The sequence below is a fragment of the Tinamus guttatus genome, unplaced genomic scaffold (assembly GCF_059628265.1).
Source record: "Tinamus guttatus ecotype Peru unplaced genomic scaffold, ASM5962826v1 Tinamus_guttatus_pri_ptg000027l, whole genome shotgun sequence".
Lineage (NCBI taxonomy): Eukaryota > Metazoa > Chordata > Aves > Tinamiformes > Tinamidae > Tinamus > Tinamus guttatus.
In genome coordinates, this window is record NW_028288561.1 from 2,924,832 (window position 1) to 2,948,182 (window position 23,351).

General features: G+C 41.3%; 1 protein-coding gene across 1 annotated transcript in view; it reads right to left on the minus strand.

Moving 5' to 3' along the window:
- Positions 1-257: 257 nt before the first annotated feature.
- PTPN1 (protein tyrosine phosphatase non-receptor type 1) overlaps positions 258-23,351 on the minus strand; it is a 33,957-nt gene continuing 10,863 nt past the window's right edge. The window contains exons 2-9 of the mRNA XM_088528513.1: positions 10,528-10,618; positions 10,023-10,123; positions 8,007-8,105; positions 5,244-5,381; positions 3,709-3,918; positions 2,898-3,059; positions 2,019-2,248; positions 258-791 (exon numbers count right to left, since the gene is read on the minus strand). Of these exons, the coding sequence (XP_088384639.1) occupies positions 584-791; positions 2,019-2,248; positions 2,898-3,059; positions 3,709-3,918; positions 5,244-5,381; positions 8,007-8,105; positions 10,023-10,123; positions 10,528-10,618 (1,239 nt within the window). The 3' untranslated portion in view covers positions 258-583. The remainder of the gene's footprint in view (positions 792-2,018; positions 2,249-2,897; positions 3,060-3,708; positions 3,919-5,243; positions 5,382-8,006; positions 8,106-10,022; positions 10,124-10,527; positions 10,619-23,351) is intronic.

Here is a 23,351-nt window from a genome sequence, read left to right on the forward strand (position 1 = left end):
AATACCACAGGCACTGCCCACAACTCAGTCTGTAACAGATGAAGGAAAAAAAAAAAAAAAAAAGCCCTCCCCTTCCAAAACATTTACATTCTTCAGATATGTGGGTTTCTCATTCTTTGTTTTTGGGAACTCATCAGTTTAAGTCATGTATTTGGTTACAACACTTGGAGAGTACAAGCAAGTTTCACTTGTGCCTAGTTTTCTGAAACACAAAAGAAAAAGAACTGGCTTTTTAAAAAAGGCTAAAAACAACAATGTGTTGTAATTCTATTATTTAGTTTAAAAAATCAAAAGAAAAAATAACAAAAGAAAAACAAGACTATTTGGCATTTTTTCTGCTTACTCCTGAATATTTTAAGGCCCTGAGATTAGAATATTATGTTCTTGGGACCACAGGGCTAGATTAAACCCTAGTGCATCAACTCTCTCTTGAAGCCCTAACCAAAGTTCCAGCGTTTCAACCTAACATCTACATCACTGAGACAAGGCTCCCGTGCCTCAGGGAGCTTTCTTTCGTAGAAGCTTATTACAAACCCCTCACACGGTGGTGGTTCCCGCAGGCTCGGCCGTGCTGGCATGTCCATCAATGGAAACACACCCGGTAGCAGAGATAAGCGCCCGCCGTGAGGAAGGTGAACATGCAGATGTTCACCAGGAAGGGCTTCCAGGTCGTCATCATGTTCTCATCGTCCTCTTCCGCGTTGTCCGACTTCGCTGACTCTTCTTTGTGGGGCGAGAGGTGCAGGCTTTCACCAACAGTTCTCCTCCGGATTTCAGTGTCTTGACTAATGCTTAAGGGCAGAGAAACAAACATTCAGGCCTGGGTTCTCCACGCGGGAGCAGCCACGCGGGCTGGGAGCGCACGGCCTCGATCAGCCCACGCAGAGCTGGAGATCACGTGGAGCAGGAGCTGCAGTGCACCACAAACACGGGCAGCTTGGGCTGCTCAATTACATGTCTTATAGCCCCTGAAACAGGGAACTAACCAGCACAACCAACCCTAAGTCTGGATTACAACATTAAGGTTGCAAAATCTCCCAAAAAGTCTTTACTTCCCACCTCTCCATCTCCTCCCGCCCTTCACTATCCCACATCCTATTAACGTCAGATCATGGTCGCAGCCTCTCCAGGAGCTGAGTTTGCAGAAAATCTGCTGAAAACTCCTCTCCCTGATCTCCAGTTCCCAATCACAGAACTGCAACTCTCACTGATCTGCCTACATAACGTAGGTGCATTTTGTCAGCTGCATGTTGAAAAGGCTCTGGAGTTCTGTGGAAAATACTAAAGCTTAATACTCTATTCTGGTATTCCTGTTGGCAGCTGAAGATGCCTGGTTAGGAGACCACCTCGTGGGGGAGCATTCAGCTTGCCCTTGATTATCTCTGGGGAGCTACGGATTTGTTTTTCCCTTTCTTTTTCATCTTCCTTTTGGCTCCATGTAGCATTCCGGTCTCTGTTCCGAGCAGGAGTCGCCGCTGTGCCCGTGCCGGAGCTTTCCTTGGGGATTCCGACGCCGTTGTGCCCTCCTGCACAGCAGCAGTGACATCTAGCGGCCACGGCCACCGCGCTGCCCACCAGCATTGCCCCATGTTCACTAGTCCTTACGGGTCGGCTTTGGGTTACAAGGACAGGCAGAAAAGCTTCCTGCTCGTGAACCCCCGGCCTCTCCTTTGGTCAACAGAACCTTGGGATTCATTTCACATTTTAAGGGCAATGGAGAGCCCAGTTTTCAGCTCCACGAGCCAAACTGCTCCAAGACTCCTCTGGAACTGAACATGTTCTCTATGTAAACCCAGACTGAGCCATCTCCTTTTACTCCAGTGCATTCCCTAAACGGCCCTAGTTTGTGTGAGAAGCTAAAGAACTCGAGCCTAAGACCTTTACTGAGCAGCACGCACAGATGTGGATTTCAGGACTGAGCTCCTCGAGCTCTGCAAGAAAAGCCAGTTCAGAAGAGGTTTCCTGCAGCATCCCCAGCCCCGGACCACGCACCCACCCTGCCCGGTTCGGCCCGTTACCTGTCTGCGCGCAGCGGCCCCGAGGAGCCGGCGCGGCCGGCGGGAGCCGCCTCCTCCGCGGCGCTCCCGGCGCAGCCGGCCTCGTCCTGCGCCCCCGGCTGCCGGCAGGGCTCCGCGTGCTCGGGCATCCTGCCGTTGTGCAGCTCCGAGGTGCGCTTGGGCGGCCGCGGCGGCGGCGCGTGCTCCGGCGGCGGCTCCAGGTCCTCGTTGGAGAGCTCCTTCCACTGCTCCTTCGCGGGAGGAAACAGCCCGGTGAACTTCCTCTAGCTGAGCATTTCCTTAAGGCAAGCTACTCTAACTTTTATCTTTATATTTGAGTTTGGAATTTGTTTTTAGGGTGAATGTTCATATACGTTGAAAAAGAAAAAACATAAAAATAAATCTAATCCTCCAAGTGGAATATATAGACCTCAGCCACATATAGAAGAGATTAGCTACAAATGTGAGAAAATTTAATCTGCTTCTACATGAAACTTTAGCACAAAATTGAGCCTGTGTTGTTAGGGTTCTGTCTACCATAAATTAAACACAGAGAATTTAAATCACAATACTTAAAATTGTGGCATCTTAGAAAATTGCTGTTATCCAAAAGGGGGCCAAGCTGATGAAGCCAGCGTACACCTTGATGAGAGCCCTGAGAGGCACCTCTTAACCTAGGGGCCAGCTCATGTACCACAGGGCTACAAGTTCTTTTATGAAGAAATCACACAGTAAAGCATGTCTTGTGTTTAAGACCCCCATGTAATAAAATTTTATTCATGTTCAAACAAGCAAAAAAATCCAAGTTTCATTCTATCCTGCCCATGCCAGAAAATGTTTGTTAGAGTCAAAAGAGAGTTGGGGCTTACTGCAACAGTGCGTGCAGTCAAGAATACTCACTTGCACCGAAGCGTCTCCCATGATGAATTTTGCCCCTTCGATAACAGCTAGGTAAGAGAAGCGAAGCTGATCTGCCGTCTGGATGAGGCCCATTCGGTACTTCCGCATCTCCAGAAGAACCTGCTTAACGTCCACTGAAGAAGGATCTTTTCTTTTGTCCATCTAAAGAGAAAAATTGGAAAGACGCTTTATGCTCTGATGAGATCCAATACAATTACTCATTCTGTAGCACAGAACTAATGAATTAATAAAAAGCTGGTATCAGCTATGCATCCGTTTCTAAGAAGACAGAGAGGTAGCGCTTCACTGGATCTCCAAGATCTTGTCATTATTTCCTTTTGAATTTCTTTTTGAAATAAAGGCAGACATTTTAACCTAGGCATGACTTCTGTGCATCAACTGCTCTTCCAGAGTAACAGTGAAGGTTTCCCGATCAGGACAGCATCCCCCTGCCTACAGGGAAAGCTGACTCTGTAAAGGGAAGCTCATTAGTGTACCAGATGGTTCACACTGTTCCTTATTCCAAATCAAACCTGACTTTTTCGTGACTAAGAGGGCAAAGTCTCTCTTTGCAGGACACTCTGTTACTAGAGACTTTTCTTCCCCATGCTCAGAATGACCCGGTAAGCGAGCGCGCTGCCTCAGCTTTCCAAGGGAATTCTCCTGTCCAAACTGCCAGAACTGAGTGAAATAACAACGTGCAACACGACTCCACAGAAAACGCTGCAGCTCCTTGGAAGCGACCAACAAACCACCCCTCCACTAACTGCAGAAAGAGCATTTCTCCAGCGTGAGGATAAGCAGTTCTTACCAGCAACAGACACGTATCGACCAAGCAAAAAGTGCCCGACCTCCCGATTCCTGCACTGCAGTGCACAACAACAGGTCCGTGCTCGGGGCTGAGAGACCCAGACTCTCTCACTTTGAACAGGAAATTGAGGAATGAAGCAGGTGACTCTGGAACTCCAAAGTCAGGCCACGTAGTATAGTGAAAGTGCAGAATCTCTCTTGTTCCGTGTGTCTGTAAGAGAAGGTATTGATGAAACCTCTTAGCCTGGAAATAAGAGTCAAGGACTATTCAAAGCACACTTCTCTACAACGAAGTTTTAATGAGCAAATTCCATTCCTAGCATGTTCATTTTTCTTGCAAATAATCTCTTTAACTTATCTGTCATGGTTGGGCATTTTTAGCTTTAGGTCAATTTCTTATTTATTCATTTGGAAAAACTGTAGCCACTTCCTTTCAAAATAACCCTGTGATTTTTATGGAACGGAGGGGTGTGCGTGCACAGCTTTTTATGACATTCATGCTGAATTACTTCCTCTCACAAACTGCATTACAGGAACCTACTTCAGAACAGCTGACTTTTAAATTCAAATGACAAAGTTCCTCTAGTCTGAGATAGCTTTTTATAGCTAAGAGACTATCTTGTGTTTGCTGTGAAATTCTCAGTATTTTGAGCAAAGGAAATGAGATATGTAAATTTACATATGTATAACATGTTTTAATTTTTTCAGCACTGTTAAAGTGCTCTTATCAACACCAGATAGGCAGCTCTATCCGGGGCCTGCCAGTTTCCAATGGCAGAATATCATCTGAGCATTTCTCAAAATGAAGTACCTCAAGCCACACAAGCCCTCTGCCATTGCTGAGAGCAAAAACCCTTCCCTGTCACAGCCGTTTCTTTAAGACCTTGTCCCCTGCTTAACACTTTCTTCCAAGATTACTAAGCCCCTGGTGCTTACACGGCCCGAGAAGCCCCAGCCACAGCTTTAAAATACACGTCTGTGGCAAACACCGTATTGAAGTCACACCGCAAACTACAACCACCAAATTCTTACTCACTCAGGTACAATTTGGCCGGTGAAATGAGTAACCCCGAACTGTTTCACACTTCCTAGCAAGCACGTTGTGAGTGTGGGAGGCGAGGAGGAGCCCTGAGGAATCCCTGCGCGCTGGCAGCGCAGCAGCGAGCGGCGCGACCCTCCCAGCAAACCCACGGCACAAAGACTGAAGACTTAGAACAAGACAGAGTCAAACTGGAACTGGTAGAGTAAGTGACTGGAACAGCAACTATTTGAGACCCCACGCTGCCACACGCTAACCTCGCCAAGTCTCTGTATTCACATCTCTGTCCGTAGACTCAAGTGTTTCCAAACTTATTTCAAAAACATTCAGAATTTCATTCCCACAATGCAAATTGGAGGCTACAGAATAATCTGAAGTGGGATTACTGTATCTACAACAAAATCTGCTGGAATTGATGGTTGTCCCTTTGTTATGGGGAGCCGAGTCCCCCCTCCAAGAAGTTAAGGGATCTGGTTGGTGGCAGTGTCTGCACTTACCGTAAGGTTTTCCAATTCTAGCTGTCGTACTGTGTAATATGATTTTATATCTTCCGATATCAAGGTTAGTTTCAAGTTTGTATCTTCAAAAAACATTTCTTTCTCTTCCTTCTGTGGCCAGTACTGCGCACATTTTATCTAAAAATAAACAGGAACAATTTATATATATCACTTATGTTTGTGTAAAAGGAAAAGTAGGAAGTGTTCATAAATACAACATTTTCTCATATGGCAATTTCATGATCTGCCTTTATTATAAGAAGCGATTCTAGTGCGAGGGATATCAGTCTTCTTATATATTGCAGCGCCACGTCCTCAGTGAACCTTCCCTATATGTCAGATTATCTTGAACCTGACTGAACTCATGAAATACCCACAGCTCAAGGGCAGTTTTGTGCAGGTAGAAATCTGTTTATTCTACGTGCGAGCTGAAAGTGTGTGCAGCTGACCAGCACCAATACAGAATCCAGTCAAAATCACCAGAAATGCTTTTTATTTTGGCCTGTGTCGAATAATAATAATACCAACAAAATATAACAACTTCTAAAAGCTACCAGAACAGTCCGCCGAAATCAGAATTTTAGTCTACTCAGCATTTTATATATATATTATCCTCATGTTAAATAGTTAAACATTTCAAAAGAAAGGATAAATGTTAACAAGAATAAGAGTAGAATATACAGAACAGTATGAAAAGGGATTATTAATTCAACTGCTAAGCTATAAACAGAGAATTACAATGTAATTCTAATTTGCAAGTGTAATGCTTGATGAGATTTTGGGTTACTCCATTCACTCACCCCAAAGTGATGAAAAAAGCATTGAGATCACCTTACACATGACACAGTTTATTAGTAAAGTGCCAAACAGAAATGCTGTAATCAACAAACATCCCTGTTACCTGCTTCTCACCGAATTTCGATGTTCTGTGTCGCGTTTTTCTCAGTGCATTTAGTTTTGCAATAAGGCTGATAAGTGCTGGAATCTTAAATGAGTCAAGCAAATAGGAAAGTAACACATTTTTCCCATTATGGGAAAAAAACAAAACTAAAACTCTTCAGCGACACAAATAGGAAACTCTGCAACATGGAGTCTGACCGTTCACCCTAAGGGTGTTGTGGCTATGACAGCTGGGCTGCTACTTCTGCATTCATACCCTGCTCCTCTGAAATGGAATTAAGACCAGCACTTGAGCAGACCTAAACTTCCAACAGGAATGAATTGCTGCTCCTCGGTAACGCTTCTTACATCAAACTGCAAATAATAGGTCTTCAAGAGGAAAAAAACATGGGAACAAGAAAATTGATTATTATGTAGTTTGATTACCTAAGTGCCGTTCTGCATATAACGGGAGCAGAGATGAAATAGAATAGTATTCTCACCTCCGAGCACTTCTTATGGCATTTTAAAAAAGAAAAGCTTTTTATTCTTAGGTAGGCCAAGTAATTTCATTCCATTCTTTCAAGTTCAGATAAACCAGTGCCTAGACTTATTCTGGCTCTAATTCTGTCCTGCAGTTTGTTAGTCGCAACCCAGACAATCCTCTGTGCTTTTCTGTATTAATGTTCAAGAGACAGCAATTGGCTGTGTGTCTAATTTCTCCACCAAATGTGTCTGCAAACAATATTCTGTTGAGCTTCACTGTAGGTCCCCCATTGCTGTTTGCTGCCTGCCCTAAAGGATCACAATAATTCGTTTTGTTCAAGACTACTGGCAGTGAAGAGAATGAGTGGGAATGGTTGGAAAGGAAGAAGCTATTGAAAAATATGGTTACTGCACCTCTTTTGAAGATTAAGTTTCACTTACACTACAAAAAAAAAGCAGAACACTCACAATCAAGGCTGCAGTTTGTTAAAATATAACTCACTGCCCAAGAATTTTCCTGATTATTGGAAATTCCTGATTGCACAAAAGCACACACCACCCAGTTATCACTGGCGGATACGCAACAGGCCAATACCCATCCTCTGAAATGTCTCATACTGCAACAGTCAACCTAAAATTGTACATGTCTATCAGTTTTTAAAATCACTTTTGTCTTGAATTTGCACGGAGGCCAAGGGACAGCAGCCCTATTGGCGCCCAGGGAAATTTCCAAGAACACGATGAAGGAATTAACTCCCCATCTGGTGGTTCCTGCTCTCTCCACCATGGCAGCCTGAGCCGTTTCCTCTCAAGACAGCAGCTGCTCTTTGTACCAGAGGAACGTACTTATTTTACCCATCTTTTTACCCAAAATTACCTGAATGGTTTATCTATTTCTCCCCCTTATCTTTTGACTCTCATCCTTCTTACACGTCTTAAAGTATCTGGGCAGAACTAAGCCCGCTGAGCTGGTCCTAGCAAGTAAACCACTGCACTAACACCTGTGCTTAGGATGAACCTGACCTGGTAATGCTTGTGAATGCACACGTGGGGTAAATGACCTCTGATAGGTACAATCCCTATTCAATGAAAAGCACATTCAAAATGTGGGTTAGCAATCAAGACCAAATATTCCTCTGTGTGGAGAGCCATGATGTGTTCATGTCTCATCTCCGCCAAATCCAAAAGAAATCAGGACCTTGCAAGCAAGCCCAAACTCGCCTGTTTTCTGACTTCAGTAAGATTGGTTTACAAAGTAACTCAATTCTAGGAATAATTCATTAGATAAAATACATATGAGCAGTTTATTTTGTAATAGTTTTTGATAATTGCTTTTTTTTTTTTTTTTTAACCACACACATGCAACAAACAGACAGCTAAAACCGGGAAAATACTTACTGATCCCTTTTCCATCACTCTGTTCAACATGACAACACCACGGCTCTTCTGTTCCCAAACCATCTCCCAGAAGTGACCACAAGTATTTGGCAAAGGACCCTGCACAGACAGAAACCCCAGAAATAAGCATTATTTTCTGTTAATGTCAGAGCAATGTTCCTTGGTAAAAGTCACTGCACTAGGCAATAAATTTGGGTAAGTAACAGGCAAACTTCTTATTTTAAACTGTAAACAAGTGGTGCTATAGCTTTAAGTTCCATTTTCCCTCTGTGAATTCACCCACAGAAGGGCAGTAAATCTGTTTCCCACACATAACAGGAAGGGAGAAGTAGCCTCATTTGCGAGAAGAGAACTGGGAGTGAAAAACACTCCGAGAACTTTCTTAGGAAGGGCAAACAAGTAATGGGGAAACGAGGCCTCGGCAACTAACAGCGGAATTAAAACATATGTTTAACTCTTCTGCAACATTTCGCTGCTATACACAACGCTTGAAAAATACTAAATTGAATAAACATTCAAAAGACTAAAAATGCCAGCTCGCTTAAGGAGCTAAGCAGGTTTCAGGCATCTTCATGGATACCTCACTGCTTGCTTGGGACTGAACAAAATGACAATTCCTCCTCAAGAGCTAGTTACTCACAGAGCAGATTCCCTTAAAAGCTGGTACTTGTGCTACGTTTCTTTGTTCTTCTCTACTCCAGAATCACTGCCCTGAACTTCTGGCAACACAAAACAACAACTTTGCCTCTTTCATTCCTATCCAACACCTTTTTCTAAGAGACCAGAGGGTCAGGGTCTTCAGAAAGATGGACTGGATTTAAAGAAAGCCACTGAAATCCATTAAATGCTGATCAAACACATAACTGAAACAAGTCAGCTGCCCATCTGCCTGCTCCATCATACATCTCTCCCTCTTCAATGATATGATCGGTCTCGTTTGTCCTGTGCAAAGAAAATGAGAGTTGTGTGCACAGAACAGGAAGGAAGAGCTGCTGACTTTTGCTTGGAAATATTAATCCCAGGCTACCTTTATCTAAAGCTTGAAGGAAGATAAAAAATCAGCCAAGATTAGAGACTAGGACTATCTCCAGGGAACTGAGCATTTAGGACAAACAAGAATTCTGGCACAGAATGAGAAGTCAGGGCATCCAAGCATTTGAAAATCTATTACATAAATAGGTGTGGAGTCACAGATTGAGTGAAAAGCAGCAGCTTCTTCCCCCGACACCCTCCTCACAGAAGCCTGTATTCATCTCAAAGGTGACGCATCAGCACTGCCCAACTTGTATCTTTTGGAGACTGGCTTGTTAAAACAAGTTACTTGTAAATGCTAAGAGCACTTTCAGAAGGACACCTAACTACAGAGAGGTGGTGAAGCATATTGCTTATTTGGGCTGTACACCAGGGCTCTTAGAAATGAATCACAAGAAAACTCCTAGTATGTTTTATGTAACTTCTGCCCTATTCAATATAATGTTCTTAATAGCCATTACACTTAAAGTATGCTATTCCAAACAGATTTGGAAATTCTGGAAGTTCCTATGTACAGTTCTTCTGTAAATGTGAAGCCTTCCTATCGAACGAAATTCACTGCTCACAGAATGTACGGGGGGACATGAGGCTGTAATGGTCCTTATGCTGGTTTTGCCCATAGGAGAACGTGATTCATTCCAACCACAGCTAAATGTTGCCTGTCACATGCCAGTGCATCACAAGCAGATTTCTTCAAGTATGTTAGCTTCTCTTCTACACCAAAATGGAGATGTGCTTCAAGCTGGATATACAGAGGGACCGAGACCCTCTAGGAAAGTCAGTCAGTGCTCACAGAGAGAAAAAAATAGGAATTGTATCTGTAAAATTGTTCTGTGCATACAGTATGTTTATATACCCATGTGCATGGTTATATAAACTCAACTAGTTATAAAATGCAGAAAACAAACATGATGGGCAAAAGAAATCTAAAGGAAAATGACTCAAAACACCATCTGATTTCTATTATCCACTGCTAGCATTTACCTGGGTGAGGATGTAGCTCCTTTGGGCCTCTTCCATTTTTATCAAACTTGCATTGATGTAGTCATTGTCACCTGTGTTTAGCTTAATTCGACTGTGATCAACTACAAGTGAATAGAAAACACTGGTTAATGATTATTGCAGCACAACACAATCCATGCACAAGCTCATCAGACATTAGGATCTTCCTAAAGAGCGAAAAGACCTTAATTAAGTACAGAGCAGACGTCTCTTTTCTTCAGATTCACATCCACAAATACAGAATCTACTGCAGACTACTACAGTATAATTCCATGGATGTAATGGCATTCTATGGTACCTATAGCATACCAATATGAACAACAAAAGAAAACTCTTGGATGCCTATCTGTATATGAGGGATATCCATTAAAGGTGTCTAACAGACATGTCTTACAAATGAGACGTCTCGCAAATAGACTTCAGCTGTAAAAAGAAGTCATTAGAGAACAACAGTCTGTTACAAACAATGGAAAGAAAGTGTACGTACAGGGGCTGACATCTCGGTACCTATTCCTGTTCTTGTTTCTGGGATGTTTGGCCACTTTACATGGAAAGTCACTGGCTTCATGCCTGATGTCCTTTAAAGAAAAAGAAAAGTCTTAAATGTGAATCCTTCTAATATCATAATACCATTAGCTATTTTAAGACAAATATCCAATTAAAATGACATTTTCATACATTAAAGTTTTGGACAGTAAAGTCTTTGGGATTCAAATTAAGAACTAAATTTAAATCTATCAGAATACAGCACTAACTTTATTTGCATGTGAAAATATTACTACCTTGCATAATAAAACAGTAAAATATTCAGTAGTAGTACCAGACATAGTAGAATCAGACATTATGACTTTATACATCTGATGAAGCAGAGTTTCTGCCCCAAGGCACTTTCATATAAACTGCTTTATGCAGTTGTTTCCACTCCCAGTGAAACTATCAATTATTTTTCTGAGTCAGAAACAAATTAGAAAGAGTTCATTATGACAGAAAAACCTGTCTATCCCTCGGCGTCAAATACACACGGAGCGATGCGTCAACAGCAGCTTGCTAGTCAGGCCTAGGATCATTTTGATCTGTATCTTATCAGCAAGATGTCACAAACCTGCAAATGGCAAGAGCTATTTGTATCCAACACCCAGGCACAACTAACCACATGTACTGTCTCCAGCACACGTTAAGGGTTTCCTCCAGGCTTTTTCAGATCCATGTTATACCTCAGACACCTGATACAACTTCAGAAGATACACTAAAAAGAATTCCAATGTCCTTGGACTTTATTCTGTTTGTAGAAATAGAGCTTCACACCGTAAAGATACACTGCATAAGTATATCATTCTTAAAACATAAAGTACGAGGAATTTCAAGATGAAGCTGCCAGGTTTCAATAAGACTAATGAAAACTGAAGGAATGATCTTACTATAAAATTATAAAAGATGTTTAGATGGGATAAATCAGTTTAAGAAGTCCTAAGACGAACAGTTTGTAGAAACGCATGAAACAAACATTTGAACCTAGCCCAGAGGCCATTCAAAACGAATCTTTCAGCTCAGTTCACCTCTCTCCATGAGATGGAGACCTGCTCTGTGAGGTATCCCGATCCGAAGGCAGCCGAGCGCTGCGTCAGGCAGCCTGTCCGTGCAGGGCAGGGATGGCAGCGCGGGCAGGCTGCACCCCAGGGCATCCAGAGCCCCGAGCAGCTCCGCGTTGGGCTGTGACAGCCTTCCCGAGCGCAGGAGAAGGGTCTTACAGCACCTCAACATCTAAAACACAGACAGATCGGGAGGTTTTTGTGGTTCTGTCACTTTTGCATAAACAATAATTGACAGTGCTTTGGGCTCACCTTTCTCTACCCCGTTATTGAGATTTGTATCAATTTACACTGAATATTACATGTCGAGCTAAGGGGTTCTATTTTACATCTACCTGCTCAAAATTAGTACAGTATTCTGAAATGGCTCCTCGCTGAAATAAGCCCTGACATCAGCTGCTAGCTTTTTATAACTTAACACATGTCTGCTAGTATTTCTGCTTATGAAGAATGCAGCCTGGAGAATATGATCTCGGCTGCCACAGTCTAATATCTCAAACATGAAGCAACTAAAATGGCTGTTTTCCTAAATCCATCCCTGACACTAAGTTGGCGATTCTGCATTTTGCAGTGTTCTTTTTTTTTTTTTTTTCTTTTTCTCTCTTCTGTACTCATTGTACAGGATTAACAAAAACAAGGAACTAGGAAAAATGGTTTTCTAGCCCTCTAACCACATTTCCCATAGAGCCTACTTTTTTTTTTTTTTTTTTTTTTAAAGTGCAAAGAAACCTCTCAGGGTCCATTTGAAAAGAAAATAGCAAAATGCAACCCAAAACATAAATCCTTAGGCTCTTTTTTTTCCCTGTTAAATTGGGATTAAGATGGCTATTGTTAGGTTATTTTAGGGGGGGAACCAAAGGGTTGGCTAGCACCCCTCTATCCAAATACTAGATTTTTTTTTTTCTTTAAGATGCTAAGATGCCTAAAGGTACAGAAAGAATAAATGGGTTGAAGAAGATGCTAAGATCACTTCTAGGATACTAAGCTGACTGGAGTGGAAATCAGATGGTTTTCAACACAAGATTATTGGTGAGAAACACTCCAGGGACAAGTTCTGTAGAAGTGTCTTCTTGTTGCAGGCTTTCTTGTATGTTCCTCTGAAGCTTCTGTTATCCCTTAGTGCAAATGTCAGCGTTATCAAATGAGAAAACTACTGATGTGGATGGTGAGGCAGTTTCAAAATACATCACTAACACCACAGCGTCCCCCTGCTAGAGAAAGCAGCCTCATCCCAAGCACAGAAACGTTACGGCTTGAGTGACGTGAAGCCAGCGACGCTGCAAGAACTGAAGGTAGCCGATGAATACAGGGTTATTGAACACCTTGAATCACCCTTGTAGTCACACTGCAAAGACACCGTTATTCAAAAATGAAGCATGGTCCTGCATTTACAAAGCCATGTAATACAAAGCTTCAAAGAGGAAGAGCTAAAACTTCAGTCAGTTTTCCAGAGTCAAATGCTTCTGGTTTTGAGCATGAGTCATTCCAAGCCACTCATCCCCTGGTTTTCAGTCCTGCACATGGTGCAAACAGCCCCAGTAACGTCAAGGGTGGAAAGAGGAAGTCTGCTGAAGTGCTGTCCTTCAAACAGGAGATTCTTGTTGCTGTTAAGCTGCAGCAGTGACTGGCATGAGAACTTCTTCAGTGCTTTTCAGGTGGTTGCTCTCCATTCCACAGCAATATCCCATTTCCTGTTGCAAATACAGGACACACAATGCGAGTGGTAGGTGACTGTGCTGTTCAGTCAGACACGGGTCCTCTGAACGCATCCTTGCTCTGCAGAGTCCTGGAGATGTTCAGCATGAAGAGGTGTTCATGGTGACTCAGTCCCTTGTCCCAAAGCCTCTGCACCAGATTTCCTGACCCTTCTCCCAGCCTTAGTAATTCACTCCAGAGTCCACAGCCCTTTGATTTCGTTCCTCCCCGCCTTCAAAATTCCCCCCATTCAGTCTCTTAACCCTTAGCTACTCTAGAGCTCTATATCTGTTAACTGCTCCTTCACCCAATCAGTACTTCTTTATTTTTATTTTAGTCTTCCACTTTTTGCATTTGAGGTAGCAAAGTTAAATGAAAGCTGCTTTTTCTCAGATGTCTTTACAACTGATTTTAGAATGGAAAAAAGTTAGTACAATTATTTGAAGTAGCAAATATCTGTGCAGAGGATCATAAGAAAAACAAGTAGTAGTGAGGAGTCCAAAACAAGCAGCTACTGGACACACACAGGGAAAGGTCTTCAGATTCTGTTTGCCAGGTAGAACATTCAGTCACTGAGCAACAGTGAACTGTCTCCTTCTCTACAAAAGGCCTTTGCTAACATACAAAATCTACCAAAACCAACTTTTCATTCAACTCACTTGGACAAAGAAGACTGGACTTCTTGCACTGTAAGAAACTTGATATCAGGGCATTTGGCTGGAGATGAGAAATGAGGATGTAACTTGTAGGTAACAAGAAACGCAATGTGCATCCAAATGCCTGACAGATGGACGGACAATTTCATCATGTAACAATAACCATAACAATGAGCTTCAGAACTTCCACCAAATGAACTAAATACATGCCAATTTTAAACCTCTTTTCAGCATTTGATATAGTCTCTCGGTTTTGTTTTCAAGGAAAATGACAATATTGATTTGCTAATTAATATGTCTCCAAAGAGCCGGTGGGCTGGCGTGCTGAGCCTCTTCCAGAGGTCAAGCTGCAAGACTCAGAAAAAGGAACAGGCTTGTTTAAAGTTCAACAAAACTATTACGTTAGTTAAAAAAAAAAAAGTCACACACTTGCAACATGGTTTTCCTAGAAAGCCCCTTGCTAATTCAGCACTATGTGGGCAATGTGGAACAGGTCGCAGCGGCGCTGGCCGAGGGCACGGAAATAACCCCAGGAGAACGCGAGCCAGGGACGAGCACGCTGCGAAACCACATCAGCACATGGGGAGGGCACCAGCTCCTCTGGGCCTGCCTTCTTCTCCACATCCATCAAGTATCACTGACTATTTCTCACCATCAACCAATTTTAACACATCTGTGTGTAAAAAATTAAGAATTCTGAGGGTTAATCCTGCGGTACCCAATTGTACCTGCTCCACCATGGTGTTTAACTGGATACTGTAACCAAACTGTTCTCACAGCACAGGTGTGCACTTGAATAAGGGAGAGGGCCACACACTCGTGGCATTTATCAATCTCAATAGCGTTATATTCTATATACGTATATTTTACATGTTGTCAAAAGGAAAACATTTCTGTAGCACAAATCATTGGAATGGCACAGAATTCAGTTGCTTGGGTTCTCATATTGGCTCAGTGTTATCATCTGCAATTAGTAAAGACTGATTTTTTACTTTTTTATTTTCAGGGTTGATGGAGAGCGGTGGCAATTAGAGATTGATTCTTCAAGCTGAGCATTGTGTGAAACTCTAATATTTGGTTAAAAAATTACATTAACCTTCTCAAATTTCAGCAAGTTCAAAATACAGTTTGTCCTTGCAATTTATGACCCATAACAGAAGAAGTTCACAGGAGCTGGCAGGAACACTTGGCTTCTGGTGTTTTGTAGCAACACACGCACTGCCAAAACAGGAAACAACTGAATGGAGGAGCAGTATAAGAAAATAATCCAGGTTCTCCCCTCATATTCATGTCCCTCTCAATTTTTTCCCCAGCAGTTCAATCCAGTCCAGAAATAAATCTGAGATGTTCTGGAAGGATAGAGACTTTTGAGAAGCCCAAATGGTTTTTTTTTTTTAACTGCTGTTTTTCAAAGGAAAAGCTCTGCTATCTTTGTCATCAAAGTCAGTGCCAGGAATGAACGCTTAATAAGACTGTGCTTTGTTACTAAAGAGGCTTTAAGCAAGTTACTCATCTTCTATAAGAAAAATAATCATGGAGATAAGATCCAGATCTTGATTTTCCCAAACATTAGGGGTCTCCAGATAAAAAAAAAAAAAAAAAAAGTTTAACTTCATCTTCAATAGCCTGATGCATCGAAAAGCCCAGATATCTACCCAGCTCCTGAAGGAATTAAGTCCTTGCAAATCCAGACTTTAATCTGTTTGCAATGTGGGTTTGTATAGTTTAAAAAATTATCTTTGCCAATCTGTATGACTTTCCCAGCTTTGTAAACAGACAAGACTCTAAACAGAGTCCTTCTTTCCAAATTAGCTAGGATTTTCATCCTGACATCTTGCAAGCCACTAGCAGCATCATGACTTTTACAGGACAACTACCCAAAAAGAAAAGGCTGTGCCTAAACCTCAAGGAGAGTGGGGATGAAGGGGAGAGAAGACCTAAAAAAAGGAAGATACTAGAATGAAGGGCAGGAGCGAGAAAAGTTTCGACCCACGCTTTTCACAGGGCTGTGTGAAAGCCAGAACACTGCGCTGCACAACCAAGATGTATTTTCTAGAAGTTAAACAAGCTGCAAATGATAAATTGCAAGCTGGAAACCAAAGGCCATGAGATGGCCTTGGAGCTGCTGCAGATGTTTCTCAAGGGGATCTCTTGACCTCATAAAACAGGACCCGCAGAATGATTTTTTATTTACACTCACTCCCAATCCCCTACTATCTTTCACAGCCATTGCATACAGTGTAAATAACCTCAAACAGTATTAAGAAAGCAAGACTTTAATACGTCTCTAAGTCCTTGCATAATGACTATTTGATCTTAGTATAAAAGAGCTCACAGGAAAAAAAAAAAAAAAAGAACATTAAAAAAGGTGAATTTCAAGCTGCCTGTTGTTCACCACTTGGACTTAGCATAGGCACAATGCTCAATTTTCGGTCATTAGTCACTAATATTTTAGAGTTTTACCTGTCTCACTTTTATAAACACAAACTACCTGCAGACTTGATGAGCATTAAAGGAATTACCCTGGATAAGATTTAAATCTGAATAAGAATTAACTTTAGAACAACTATAATAATAATAATAATAATAATAATAATAATAATAATAATAATAATAATAAAAGGCTTTATTTTCAGTCATTTGAAATGATGTCTAACAATCACCCATACTCTGTTAATACCCGAAGTTTCACTTGGGGCAGAAATCAATAAGCAGAAAGTGAATCACTCCAGCCTGACTTCCTGTAAATTGATTTCAGCACAGTGAAACCTGTACGTTTAAAATTTTGCAGAAGAAGAAGGTTCCTGTAAATGAGCAGGGGCACATAGCTCAGCCTCACAAATGAGCATCCTCCCCCTTCGCACAGGCTGCCCAGGGGGTTTGATCCAGGTAACGACACCGGACCGTGCAGCCTCTCCATTCACCAGGAACACGCTACAAACTCCCATTTGCTCTCAACTCCACGACTAGGGCACAAAGCAATTAAAGCCATTACTGGATCCTGCCTGTAGGACGATCCAAAGGCAGCTCAAAGTTGTCTTCTCCCCCTATTCCTGGTGTCTCCTCTGGCAAACTGCCTCCTTGATGTTGATAAATACAACAAAGGGCATCCTTCTCTTTTTCTGGAGAATTTTTAAGACATGTCTTTCTTCACAAAGCTACGGTTGCTGGCTTTCTCTTACTCATATATTTAAGAAATGACACATAATAGACCTGAAACTCATTTTTTGTTTCAGAATTTAAGCTTGGGCTGGCATGTGAAAGGCAAAGAGGACGTGTTTTGGATCCAAGCAGCATATTGCAACCAGACCTGCACCCGTCACTACCACCCCTGGCACCCTCGTCGCACAACACACTTGATGTCTGGTCAGCTAAAAACCAGCCAGGACTTTGGGCATTCTCTTTTCTTATCTGTCATTTTTTGATCCCAATGTATAGGTCTGTTCCATGACCTTTGGTTCTGAACGTGTCTTACTCCTCTATTTACACAGGCATGCCAGCACATTGCCAGGAAAAAAAATGCAGTATCTGGCATTTCTATTTCCACTGTTACCACAGAATTTGAGAGGCTCCTATGATACCAGGTATTGTGCCAACATAGCACAATATAAACTTCCTCCTAAAGACAGGCTTTCAGACAGTTATTTAAAGTAATATTTGAGCTACTGTCATTGCCTCAAGCCCTCTCCATCACTTGGAGAGACTATTAACATCCCCAGCTAATGAATAAAAGCAAACTATTACAATTACTAAAGGAGCTGGAGCATCCAAGCACAGAACGAGCTCTGTGGTCTTGATGATTGTTACCACACACCAAATTCAGAAGGAAGCAGCCCTACATATTTCAGGAGCTGAAGTTTAGATCTTTCTACTAAGGCTTCATTAAGTGTTAAGAGACTTCATGTTACATTAGAAGAGCACTTCATATTCACCAAACTACAAATGAAACTTGTCTGTGGTATTTGTGTCCTTTCACCTTTTCCTGGAAAGTATATTGACTAAAAGCCAAACAAACAGCAGAGCAGTTTTAACTATTTAACAGGCAAACACTACAATCATGTTGCTGCAAACTAGTATTTAAGAGAAACTGAATAAAATTCCAAGTATTAGAACATATTCTTATTAAAAGAATTCAACACTTGGTCTTTTTTTAAAGCAGATTAAACTTCCAGAATTTCAGAACTACCACAGTGTCATCTCTAGAGGTCCCTTCCAACCTTAAGGATTCTATGATTCTATGATTCTATGATCTTTACTCCCTTCAGAGCTGACGCGAGTTGAAGACCTCCACCTTACTGACTGATATCCCAGGACATGCATCCCATTAATAAAGCCCAGCCAAGCTGAGTACTCCCCATCTGCTATGATATATACTCAATACAAGCCCAATAACTGAAAAAATCATTTTAAAGTTACAGGATGGACAAGGAGAAAAACTGGAAGATAATTACCAAAATTTTCAGATTAAGATATCACATGTGAGCTGATTGTTTAGAACGTATCACAGTTAGAAATCATTAGAGGAAGGAGGTAAAATTGCCGCTTACTGCAAATCTACTGAATTCAGTAGAAGAAAAAAAAATGTGTTTGCCAAGAACTGCATAGTCCTAACCCTCAAGGCAAGGCTAACAGTTAAGTCAGAGGAAGAAGAGCTGTTTTGCTAAACAGTGTCCTAGCGGTAAAGATAAGAAATACAGAGTTTGTGTTTCTGAGAGTTTCACACACACACGGAGCAATTCCCAGAAGGGCATCTGATACACTGAACAAAATCACAAGGACTTTAAACTACAGATGCAGCAACGGGGAACACATCCTTTTCAGCTGTCAGTTTCTTTTACAGGAATACTTTCTGTTGCAGCTGGATGATGAGGCTAAAAAAAAAGATAAAATAAGAAAACTGTGTATCTCCAGCTCTTGAACAGTGCACAACCGACACTGCAAGTGGTGATCCAGTTACTAGCAATGATGGCTCCACAAAAGATCAAAGATGGTACTTACAAATATGACCTGAAAATAGGGAATAAGATGACTTCTGAAGGTCTGGTTGGTGCCCTGAGTGAATATTTGAAAGTACACGGAGTTAGAGATGACTATACAGTGACATTTTGATCAAAAGCAAAAACTAGCTAGTCTCAGAGAGAAGAAATTTTAATTCTGAAGAGGCCTTAAAGTACAATATATCCCTACAGAAAAGGGAGCTTTCAAAGAGCTCTGAAGTTGTTTTAACATTTATTTATCAAATCCTTTAGGAATTTGCCAACTTGTTTGGCACTTGACAATACCTTTTAGAAACGACACTCAATGCAAGAACTAATATGAAAAGTAAGGGGCTTCACATGCCCCAAGCCTCATCACCAATTCATCTTTGCTTATGCTGTTAACACAGTATTCAAATTTGCAGGTAAAGGGAAAAGATAAGCTGTGTGCAGGAATACACAAGCACAGAACCCTCTTCAAGTTCATTAGAGACTTAAAGCTAATTTATATTTAAGACTTACAACAGAAAACATCATACACTTTTCACATCACTGCTATTGTTCTTTGGATGACATAATGTCAAATTTTTGTTGTTCTTGGCACTGCATCCAAACAAAACGTTTATATCAGACTTGGATGGCTAAAACAGTAGAGGGTTTTGGTGGGAAAGAGAAGAATCTTTCAGCTACAGCAGCGATTTCCATCTACGTTGTCTCTTCTGAACAGCCCCTGTCACAGCGGGCCTGCTCCCTGGAGCCCAAACGCTCCAACCCAGGGAGTCTCTCCCTGCGGACGGGGGACGGTCTCGGTTGCTGTTGCAGATGCTGCTCGTCCTCTCCAAACGGGCTGCTTTTCACACACAACAGATTGTTTTTCATCCACGAGGCTCTAACTCATGAGGTTTCTAACTTAAGAGTCAGCCTTGCTCACTACCATTTTAGGAATCCAACTACTACAGTGCAGCACTCTTTGGATGACAGCTGTTTTGGAACAAGTTATATTCTTCTCTTTTGAGCGGGGAGGATATTCCTCGGTGCAATTTTGGGGGCTCTTGTAGGAATGCTTTTGTCTTCCCTGGCCCCTAGGGACAAGGGAAAAAATATTTACTCCAGCTCCCCTCCTCCAGCATTAGCACCACAGAAGAAATTGCTACTGGAAGTGGCCGCCCTCCAGAGCCAGGATTGGCAGGCCTGGAAATCATGAGCATCCTTTATTAAAAGCAAATCCAGGTTAGTTTTCAGTGGCCTATTTTCCACAAATACGTAAAACCAGAAGCAGAAGAATTAGTACTCAAGAATCAGAACTATCTTCTAGGGTTTGTTGAATTTTTATTGTTTGGAGCTGGTCTGTGATTCTCTTGATATCATGAAAAAAAGAGAGAACTGCTTTAATGCATATGAAAACATGATTTGTTTTCGACAATTGTTTTCTGCATCTAGCACTGACAAAAACTAAACTCAGATCTTACCTAATTTAACTTAGAAGCTCATGTAACAGTAAAATATCGACATCAGTAGAAGCAAACAAGAATTAAAGAATCAAGTTTTAAATTGAGTTCTTATCTCAAATTAAGCTAGTTGTAAATTCTTTTGTAAAATACAGGCAGTTAAAGATATTTTAAACAACAGCTGGGCATATATTAGACTTTAAAAAAATCAATTTAACTTTAACATGTAATACATGCACATGAAGCATCTACTCAGTACACACATACTATGAGGAACACTTCTGCTTATCAATAATCTTTGTACAAAGTAGCAGATAAAGATTATTAGCAAAAAAAATAGTTTGGAAGATAATCTGAAGTTAGTCTTGACAATTCCTCCCAGAATTGTAAATGTTCTACACAAAGTAACTCCTTGTAAACAAGGCAGAGAAAACAACAATCCTTTGTGCCAGGTAACATCCCTCTTCCCCCGAGGGAACTTCCAGCTGGAACTCTACAAGTCAGAGCGTTGGTTCCAGCCCAGCCCAGCCCCTCTCGAGTGTTTTGTCTGTTCTGAGCAGTTTTGCCCACTGTTCTGAGCAGAAAAGTGACAAATGGGTTGGACTAAAATTTTTGGTTGTACCCAGTTTATCAATGGGATAAATGCACATTAATGTATTTTTTTAAGGTAATAACATGAGTATCATTAAGAACTGGAGTCATTATAAACTAGCTAAAAATAGTGATTTGAATTCCTAGCTTAGTCAGCTTGGCAGAGACAGCTGGGCTCATTGTAACCTCCAATTAGTTTGCATATTATAGCAGTTCTAAAGGTTATTTTCCTCTCAGAAACCCACTGAATTATCCTTCACTGCACAGTACTGTTACCATATCAAATGCAGCAGCAACAGATTATTCAGATTTCAGAGCCTTATCACTGTGATTTTTCTGTAATGTTTAATTTATATATTTTTTCTTATTTGATAAGGTAAAGGCAATGTTCTCTGGAACATTCAGAAGAGCATTAAATCTGCATTAGGCAGGCTAGGCAATACCAGTAAATATTGAACATGAAAGAGAAAGGATTCAATCCTTTTTCAATATCTTGAAACATTTAAGAAATGACAGTGTGTGTTTAAAGCTAAATTATTGCTTTCATATCAAAGAGATGTCATTTCTCAGAAGATATTTGGTTCTCCAGTACTCTCAAAGCTAAGTATAATTTTTAATTAATTTGCAGCAGTTAATTGAATAAAGTCTTGCCATTACCAAATGCAGCACACATTCTGGCCATGTCAGCATTACTTCTGTATGCAGAACACTATGGACCAGGTCAGAGCCAGATCACCAGCTCCCTACTAACTCCATCAAGACTCTCAAAAATTATGAACTTGCATGTAGAGGAAGCACTAGAACATACAAGAAAGGAAGTGGCAGGAATTGTTAAATAGGAAGTTATAAACTCCACACCACCTATTAAAAATACATCTAGATTTTATTTAGTGGCAAACATCATTTCCTCGAAGATGTTTACACTGCAACACGGTTTTATTGACCAGCTCAAGGTGCAATTTTCAAATCAACAGTGTTACTAGAATTTGCTTAATATCAGGAAACGCTGTTCTTTCAAAATTATGAACCACTTACTAAGAAGGTACCGACTCTGTAGTCAAAGTGGTTTTCCCTCCTGTATCCTGTTTCTTCCCTACAGATTAGGGCCTAAGAATTCCAAAAAGCAGCCACAGCAAGTGCTAATCTGCTATAGGAAGGCTTCACTGCGAATTCTGCCAAACGTTAGCAAGAACAATTAATTCTGCCAAAACACTCGTCATACTATTAGCAAAAGCTTTGTACCATTTGTAGCACATTGAGATTCAAGTTTAAAGAGAATGTGCAATTACCAGGACAGCACAGGGCATGTTCCTGCCTCTGCTTGCAGAGAAGGGCCAAAGGCAGCTTTGCTGCTGCAATGTACCCAGCGGGTAGTCACGCTCGGGGCAGCGATGCCCTTCAGCATACTCCCCAAATCTGTATTTGTAAGCTGCAAGTAGCTGTAAATGGTTAACTACTAATCACAGAAAGAAGTTACAAGGATCCTTTAATTTCAACAAAGATTTTTGGAAATTTGAAGAAACCAACTGAACTACCAATTTCCATGAACATCTTCATTGTCAAGATCCATTTAACATTCCAGTTGCTGTTACAATCATAGATGCCCACTTCACAGGACTTACTCGAATTTGGAAAGGAAAATTTCAGTGCCAGTTATAAGCACACTGAAATCACTGAATGGTGCAACCTGCAGGTTGCCAAGCTACTGCAGTGCACACAAAAAGCTGCTGAGAACAAACAGTACTGCTCGAAACAGATGTTAGATAAAGCAGAATTAGGATACTCCTGCCTTCTCACATGACTGGCTAATATCTGTTTAGGTAACTGAACTAAGCTAAACTAGTTTAATATTAAAGTTTACAGTTTTGAAATCCGAGGTGACCAGCTCACTACTGAGGTTCTTGGACGTGTCAGAACACTGATGCCATTTCCCCCCTTCTCCTGTCCCATATAGCTTATCCATTTCTTTAGGTGACTATATGAACATCGGGTCACATAAGGGCTGAAGGCCACTTGGCAGTTGACGATGGGGACAGAACAGACCACACAGCCCTCACATGAAGCCCTCCAGGACAGGAAGGTTGGCCACCACTCCACCACCTGGAGCTTTAACAGAAGATGTTGCACCAACGGAATGTTTACACAACTAATTCACAGTAATATGTTGTTGCAAGAAAAAAAAATACTTTTTTTTTTTTGAAAGACGATATTAACCCTTGAATCAAAAACCAATTCTTATGTAGCTATTGTAACTTTTCTGTGTGTTAGCGTTTGCTTTTCTGTGCCTAACAGGTCCACAAAGCTCCTGCAGGATGATACAACTCCTCCATTAGCCCCAAAACAAGCCACATCATCA